The sequence below is a fragment of the Triticum urartu genome, unplaced genomic scaffold, assembly GCF_003073215.2.
Source record: "Triticum urartu cultivar G1812 unplaced genomic scaffold, Tu2.1 TuUngrouped_contig_626, whole genome shotgun sequence".
Classification (NCBI taxonomy): domain Eukaryota; kingdom Viridiplantae; phylum Streptophyta; class Magnoliopsida; order Poales; family Poaceae; genus Triticum; species Triticum urartu.
The window spans coordinates 1-8,780 of NW_024117006.1; the positions used below are offsets into that span (position 1 = coordinate 1).

Genomic DNA, 8,780 nt, shown 5'->3' on the forward strand with positions numbered 1-8,780 from the left:
CACGATCGGCACGCATGCCGGATTCTGAATTTCACGCTCACAATTCGAGCCACTTGGCCTCAATTACCGTTTCATAGTCAATTTTTGTGAAGCCACATTGTACTCCCCCGTTTTTTTTTACTTTGCATATAAGATTTGTTAGAAGTCAAACATTGGAAAGATTAACCAATTTTATAGAAAAATATATCAATATTCATAATATGAAATCAATACATTACATGCATCAGGAAATTAATTTGTAATATTGTATAACTTTAGTATTGTAGATAGATGTTGGCTTTTTTAGTATAAATTTGGTCTGACTTTATATAGTTTAACTCCAGACAATTCTTAACACGGAGTAAATAGAAATGAAGGGAGTACACACAAATTAATTTGGTGTACTTATTGCATCTTAAATTTTGGGGGCCTTGATAATTAAAAGCCACATGCACGTGGTTGATTTGCCAATGTTGTTAATCTAGCTTTTCCTGCAAAAAAATAATTCTAGCTTGCGCTTCAAAATGGAAAATTCGGTGGTCCAAATCTATTTTTAAGCAAATTTCAGTTTTCTCTCCTAATTAGTTATAATCCTGTGATTTTCTTTATTTTATCATGTTTGTTATTTCCCAAGACTAGCAATGTGGATCTTGACATTATGACATGGTAGCCAACTATTCCCGCAAAAAAACAAGACATGGTAGCCAACTAGACACACATCTTAGGCCCCTATTTTGCATGGGAGTATCCACTGCGGCGCAGAAGAAAAAGAAAGGCGACGTAAATCTTGCCTAGTGCAACCAGCCTTCGGCGGCTCCCCTCCACTGATGACCTCTCGCTCGTTGATGCTGAGGTGGATCGCCTGATCTCACGCATCCGTGTATTTGTAGGGATGGGGCCTTAGTGGTTTAGATTTTCTGCCATTCAACGACTTGACCTCGACATGGGTGACACAACAGTGAATAATATTACTTAGTTCCTCCCCCGATGTGGCTTTTGCCTTGATTTTATTATACGAATGAGATGCGTATTACCATGAAAAAAATAGCAGCATAATACACTATTTATTGGAGTTTTGCGGAATTTGATGAAATTTAAGGGATTTGGACAATACTTTTTTACGTCTCTAACAAGTAACGGGTACGCCACTGAGTTGTGCATGCAGTCAACTGTCATGTTGTTTTAACATGTGGATTTAGGTTTTTAGTTTGAGAAAAAATATAAAATAGGAATCAATCATGATGTCATAGTTAGGAATAAAATGTGGCAAAAATTGTAACAGGTAAAAACGTTTACAATGTCATAAATAGAAGTTAAAAATGAAGTTTAACCTATTTTTGCTAAGGCAGCTAATTCAGTTATGATACTCCGTCCTATCCAAAAAAGAAAGAAAGAGAATTGACATCAATTGATTATCTATTTTTTGGGAGAAGATCCTTGAGTGTACCGCTTCAGAGTTATCATCCAGAAGCATTCACATCTTTTAATTACAATGAGTGGTGAGACACTAAGTCATTTCTTTAACCCCATCAAAAAGAGCTCGAATTTGTTTATAGCTTGCCTTTGGTGGTTCAAAGACAAAAGATAAATCAAATGCCTGATCTTTAATTATGTGGATCAAACAGTGATAATGACATCTCCCCTACACAAGAGAATTCAGAGGAAAAACAATGAAACACGAGAAGCTACAGTCAATTTGAAAAACATACAAGAACAAATCCTCGCAAAAAAAAAGACATACATGAACAAATGAGCAACACACTTCCTCTAAAAAAAGGAGCAACAAACCTTTTGTGGTTCATATGTGTTTAAATAACACTGAACATTTGCTCTTTTTTCCCCTTAAATATCTTTGAATATTCTTACACATGTAGTAGCTGGCCATGCTAGGGGGTGGACAGTTGTTGAAAAGGAATCACACGTTTTCATCATCGTCCAGCAGTATTGAATCATGCACCGACAATTCATATGCTGGAATATCTATGGAGTCTATGACCATCACATCACATCACTTGGTTAATGATGCGCAATCAGTGTGCGACACATGGTAGAGTCAAAGTTGTCCTTTATAAAAACTACTCCTACCATGGTTACAAACAGAGTTGGGTGCGGTTAATCTAACAAGCCTGCATGATTCAGCTTAGGACACGGGGCCAGCCTCACATGCAGTGATTCCCCAGCTAGTGTCAAGTATTTTGATGGCTAGTACCTCGGGAAAACGACAGACGAGATCGATCATGAGATTAGGGGGGAGCAATGCCAGACGACGATTGTCGATTCGGTTTGAGACCTCGGAATAGTGCATGAGACTGAGAGGCACATGTTCAGACTTCACCAGTTCAATTTTCTTCCAAGTTCATGTGCACTTCTCTTCTTCGCCCGTGGCCGTCTTAGATAAACGCAGTACAATTTCTGGCCAGGAATTTGCAAATAAGCACCGGGAAAGCATGTACGGTGGGAGCAAAAAATCGAGATGTTTTGTAAGCTCTTTGAAAAGGAGAAGATATCAACTGCTGGTAGACTGAATGTCGGAGCGTCAGTTGGAAGGAAAGGGTAGCTCAGCCAGCCAGTCTACCTGAAACGAAACAGCTGCAGGTGCGAGTATTCAATGGGACGGCTATCTGTCTACCCCCTACAAAAACAAGGCAAAAGGGTCTCCGGCACATGCGACCCAGAGAGAGAGACAGATAGATAGTAGGAGTAGGATGGATGGATGGGTGGATTACATTGATTACATAGGCATATGGAGTCTAAGTATTCAACTAGACACATTTAAAATCTTGAAAAATTTGTGAGTTGTATTTAGGCTCCTGCTAGGTCACCGGCTAGCTTGGTTGGTGAAGTGCCCATAGCCATAGCCAGGCTCGGACGGATAGTTTAAGCGTGGCTGTAGACCTCTGCCAAATGTGCATCTATTGGGGTATGTGAAGTTGTGAACACCGGAGACCAGCGTATGCATCGGTCAGACAGACCAGACCACTAGTTAGTAGGAAACGACACACGGGTGTAGTGTAGCCTCGAAGCGCGTCAGTGTGGTGCTGCCAGTACAGCTTAGGGCCGTTAAGTACTCCCACTTGATTGTATTATCAGTCAGTTTTCTTGAGAAAGCAGGAGCCAAATCATGGCCCGTCCAGGGAGGGAGGGGGCCGAGATTATTTGAAATCCTTTGGGCGTTTCACATTCTAGCATAGCAATAGCAGGACGGTTGAGGGCGGGCATGATTGGAGGGCCGGCGACAGGTAAAGAGGAAAAGGCGCGAGCACTGTGGGCGAACATGGCGCCAGCGACCTATCTAGCCAGCCTGCCTGCCTCCAATGGCGGAAGGAAAGCAAACCCCATGATGCATGTAGATGTTGTAGGAGCCATGGCCCTGGCTTGGGACTTTGCCTGTACCCAAGCCAATAAGCCATGTCATGTCACACACTGCTGCTACCAGCACGGATACGGTAGGGCGATAATGGATGGATGGGGGAGCGCCGTGATCTCAGGGACGGATTGGCAGATGCACCTGATGTTTCCCAACGCATGTTCAGGCGGGCCGCGCCCGCTGCCCCCGATCTACTCTACTAGTGCTGCTGCCGCTGCGTCGGTCTGAAAGCGCTCGGAGGCGGGAGTGCGCCGCGATCATGGCGGACACCTTTCAACGGGTGTCACCTCACACACACGCCCACCATCCCACCTTGGCATAGTACTTGACCCATTGAAAGTTTGAACTGCGTCCCCTAAAAATCCATTCGTTTCATACCAGTTTTGCGCAATCTCATGGCTTTCAGCATATCGAACGAGTTCTCCATGCAAGGAGTGAGTCCCGGTGTATATACACAGGCCATTGGAGCAGTTCAGCAGTAGCGCTCGGATCACCGAACGGAAAGCAATGCAAGGAGTCTTATGACATTTCTTCAAGGAAACGGCTGCTTCTTACGTTTAAAGCAAACAATTCCATGGAGGGATATATAATCACGTCCAAGCTACGGAAAGCGAGGTATGTTTGGTGCTCCCAGGATACCAACAGCAGTGAAAGCGATCCTGTCAAAATCAACCGGGGCTCTTAGGTGAGTGACGCGACGCGCCACCCGCCTCATGTAGAAATTTATAACACTCATCTGTCAACCACTACTATAAGCGGGAACAAATCGTACCAACAAAATTGCACAAAACCAACATCACCTGGAATTGTATGCATTTCATCAACATCACCCCTAACGGTCGCAACATAAATAAAAGAATAAAGATACTTCTGAAAACCAGCGATGCCGACACGGTACTATACCTTTGTCTATACCAATATTCTCCCTGATCAAGGCGCTAGTTACTTTAGTCTAATATGATCTACCAGTACTTCAAACTTTAGTAAAGAAAAAGAAGCATTCATTACCATAGAATTTATATGGAGTGGCCGACATGGAAATGACAGAAAGGAAAAGTCTTTTCTTTTTCCTACACAAAATATGCCTGCGATCAAACTCCAGGGCATCATCAACCAACTAAAACCGTCGATTTCTGCAGCAAGAGGCAACGCACAACAGGTTCGGTACAAGCAGAAATCTGTATTAACATTACCCACTGACGCTGAGGGGCCGACGGGTGCCCGTACAAGCAGAAATAATCCACAAAGAATAGTTGGTACATCATACAACTTCAGCTCAGAGAGCAGTCAAAGAGCACATGACACTAGGCTGTGTTGTAATACAAATTCATCGTGTTCATCTTAAGCACGCATGACCTACCGAACAAGAGACGGGTGATGAGGCGGCTCATTATTGTCGCTAGGGTCTGTTAAGACACCTATATCGTCTATATGTACAGCCATCAGCAGGGTTTTACTTCTCCGAGCTGAGTCTTCCTGTGTCCACCTGGGGATCTGCACAACATAACATCTTAGGCTCAGATTTGCTTCTGAATGAAGCTCAGAAAAGACAAAAGCCCATTCAGGTTGCAGCGAAAATGATTCATTACCAAACTATTTTGTAGGTATTCAATCTGAATGTTAGCTAACAAGTCATGTTCTCCTACTATTAAAGGTTTACACTGGATTACTGGACAGATGTTTTCAGATAGACTAATGTAAACACTGAACAAGTATCTACTGTCAATCAGCAAGGGCCCCTACGCCACATTATCTGTAATAACACTTCCCAAAAGTGGCAGCAGTCACATTCCAGGTGATGATAATCCGAGCCAGCAAGTTATCCACTTTAGTCTATCGCAAATGCAATGTGGTAAGCTACTGCATTATTTTAGTCTTTCCAGCAAAAAGGGTATTAATGTTAACATCATCTGATCATGCATAAATAAATAGGATAATATTGTGTGTAGATGGCTGCATAATATGACAACAATAAGACAAGACAGACCTAAAGGCTAGAGTTCAAATGGTGGCATATATAGAATATCAATGACAGTTAGACCAATAGAGTAACTATAAAATATTTTCCTAAGGATTGTGAGCAAACTTACCCCAGGTAAACTTGCAAGGACAAATTAGCTTTCCTCATCATCAGTTTTAGCATTTTTCCTTGACTTCTTCACTGGATGCCAAACTTTCCCTTTTAACAGAAATTAATTATTAGCCTACCAAACAACAATGAAGATCACAGCCAAAAGGGGAAGCTCCCAATCTAACAATCAAGGTCTTGGATGCACATGCATCTACTAACTCATAGACTCATGGATAATCTGTAACCAATGTAATCAAACTACCATCACTCCATCACTTCTTCCAAAACATAAATCTAACTCAAAACCAGACAGTACTCAACATAAGCCTCACACACCAAATCATATATGGTACTCCCTCCGTTCCAAATTACTTGTCGTGGGAATAGATGAATCTAGATGCATTTTAATGCTAGATACATCCATTTCTGCGACGAGTAATTTAGAACGGAGGGAGTACAAGACAATTGTAACCATTTTGGGCCTCAAGGGAGCAGTAGCACAGTATACTAGACCCATCATATATAACCCTACATAATTCTCATAGTGGAAAACAGCATCAAATAATCTCACCAGCCAATGTTTATCAAACAACTCCCAAGTTGTCGAATGCATGACTAGACAACTAAACTAACCCAGGTTTTCTATATTTAGGCGCCACTATATATACGATGTCTGATGTTTCAATATTTCACTTATGATGGTTGTAGGACACAACAGGCATCACATGACAATGACAAACCAATATCAGCAAGCTCTACGTAGAGTGGAAAAGAAGAAGCCTGCTCACACATCAAGTCCAAATTCTAAGGCCCGCTAGGGTATCCTTCTCTATGTCTACCGATTTGCTCAAAACCATTGTCTAGACAAATGAAAATATAAGCACCATTATGGCACTAATATTACTTGATCAAGTACAACAATGTTTCACCAATTTAAAAATAATTTAATGCTGCATAGAAACAACAAGAGACTCTACCAAAAGTCGAGGTTTCTCCTTCAAAAAAATCAAGCTCTTGGGACTTTCTCTTCTCTTTGAGAGAAAAAGATCAAAGGATGAGTTTGTCAGACCAACAAAGTTCAAAACCTACATATACTGAACACAAATAAACCATAAGAAACAGGACGAGCGTTTGTGAGTATATATGGGCATGGAAGCTAGTATAGTGTGTACACGGGTGTTATGGTGTTCTGTTGTACGACCGTCATACATATGAAGTCATTTAAGTCGTATGCGAATCATTCTCATTTTCATACAATCATACTAGTTATAACCTCACTAAGTACTGACTGTTAAACCTCCAACTGAAGAATGTGCTAATACTTAAGGGCACCACTCCTGGGCCTAGTTATACTATTAGGATTACTAGTAACTTGCAAGACATAATAGAAAGACAATAAGATCAAAGTAAATGACTACCTCATGAAAAAAACAGTCTTTTTCTTATGACAATGATGTGGAGGATCTCAGAGCATCCACATACACTGTAAAGTCATGATAATCCGACCTATGTACAGTGCGTTGAATTTGAATTTATTAATTATCTTCAACCATAAAGGCAAAATTTCTAGTATTTAATTGTGGATTAGGAGGTCCGTTAGGTGGTTAAGATTCATCAGGCAAAGGCAAATAACTTGCAGAAATGCAGATGCATAGGCTAATTAACCTAAAACTGCATTAAAAGTACAGTCAGCTATGAGAATCATCATGCCCTGCATAAGCTAACAAAGGAGCACTCATCTTAAAAAAACAATACTAAGGAAAATAATCACTATCAATACAGCACAGTGACACGTATTTGGATGTGCAACCAGAAAAAAAATCACAATCACTAACTGCACTATCCATTTTAAAAGCATGCAATCATACTATAACCATGCAGTTGAATTTAATGAACGAACAAAACAGAATAAGATAGTAGTACAGGCAAAAGCATGAAATAGAACATAGAAAAACGATTTATCAGTTGTTTTCTGTATCCCACAAACTATGCCATCTACTATGAAAAAATCCTCATAATTTCCTATACCTCCTAAAATGTCTTATAGTTACATGTTTCATCAGGTAGCATATCTCCCATACTAAATCTCACATTGGTGGAAGTAGTACAGCAGAAAAGAAAATTTATTTAGCGTCAACTAAATCATCCAAACACATATCAAATGTCCATGGCGAGCAACTTATCAGGCACCGCATAATTTAACCCAAAGCTAATGATATGCACAGTCTATCATGGTTGATTAGGATTGATTTCACTTGGAGAATAAACAGAATTCCAAGAACATGTTTTAGAGCGCAAAATGGTCCGTGATTTATAACTGCAGAAGGTCAAGTATCAAGCTAGAGGACAGAGAATCGTAACACATCATTGTAGGCGTCTGAAATTTTTTCGGCTTTAGCATTCATTTCGGATATCAGGGGCAGATGCGCCCTTCCGTGCTTCGCGCACATATTAAACGCGGCAGCTCAGCTCCAAGACCATGCACCCATAACACATCATCATTTCGCAATCGAAACAAGTCTCATCGACCTCACCTTGGACGAAATAGGCCTCTGATGGCCATCCCCGCTGCGTGGTGAAGCACATGGCCTCCTCCTTGGTCATCGCGGCCTTAACCATGGTGGCCCTCGCCATCTCCGCCGCGTCGACGGCGGCCCTCGCGTTGTAGACGACGGTGCCGACGAGATCGGACACCCCGAGCGGCCGCCGCATGGGCGGCACCCAGTACGACCCCCCGGGCACGAAGGGGAGCCACTCCGGAGCGGCCCGCCGCACCAGGACGCCGCGGATGGCGTCGTTCAGGCGCCCCATCCCCATCGGCTCCTCCGCGGAGTCGCCCGATGAGGTGGAGGAGGCGGACTCCTCGGAGAGGTCGATCTCGATCAGCTCCACCTTGTCTGAGAGGGCGCGGTGGGGCTGCAGGGAGGACCCCGGGGCGGCCGGGCGGCCTAGGGTTAGGGTTCGCGCGAGGAGGCGAGCCATGGTGGTAGATGGCTAGGGATCGCGCGGATAATGGGAAGATTTGACACGCGACTCGCCCCGGACGGAGACGAAGACGATGGAGGTTGGGCGTGGGGCCCGCGTGTCATCGGTAGTGAGGGAATCGGTGGCTGGCGCGCGGGGTCCAACCCGTGGTCAAGGGAGATGCAATTTCTAAGTCTCATTTCTGAAGGATGCATTTTATTATTTCTTTTAACTAGCAAAATTACCCGTGCATTGCAAGGGGAGAAACAAATTATCACCCCTAATGCCTCCATCCTTGTTGCCACTTCTTTTCTTTATTATCATTGTCGGTCATGATGTTCACTACATAGCGAACGTTTCACCTGAGCTTGGAACCAATACAAAATTGCATCGCCTGTA

At 42.8% G+C, this 8,780-nt stretch overlaps 1 protein-coding gene across 2 annotated transcripts; it reads right to left on the minus strand.

The window, feature by feature from the left end:
• Positions 1 to 4,506: 4,506 nt before the first annotated feature.
• On the minus strand, positions 4,507 to 8,501 carry LOC125530351. Of its 2 annotated transcripts, XM_048694755.1 has the most exons (3): positions 7,952 to 8,481; positions 5,437 to 5,525; positions 4,507 to 4,840 (listed from the first exon to the last, which is right to left on the minus strand). In XM_048694755.1, the coding sequence occupies exons 1-2, from the start codon at positions 8,397 to 8,399 to the stop codon at positions 5,461 to 5,463; spliced, it is 513 nt and encodes a 170-aa protein (XP_048550712.1). In that variant the 5' UTR covers positions 8,400 to 8,481; the 3' UTR covers positions 4,507 to 4,840; positions 5,437 to 5,460. The 2 variants fall into 2 exon arrangements, with proteins under 2 accessions (XP_048550712.1, XP_048550713.1); XM_048694756.1 differs by lacking the exon at positions 5,437 to 5,525 and having other exon boundaries at positions 7,952 to 8,501.
• Between the last annotated feature and the right edge of the window lie 279 nt (positions 8,502 to 8,780).

Coding starts and splice junctions, on each gene's coding strand:
- LOC125530351 (XM_048694755.1), bottom strand. CDS start 8,399: ATGGCTCGCCTCCTCGCGCGAACCCTAACCCTAGGCCGCCCGGCCGCC. Junction 5,526..7,951: donor AGAGGCCTATTTCGTCCAAG/GTGAGGTCGATG, acceptor TTCTGTTAAAAG/GGAAAGTTTGGCATCCAGTG.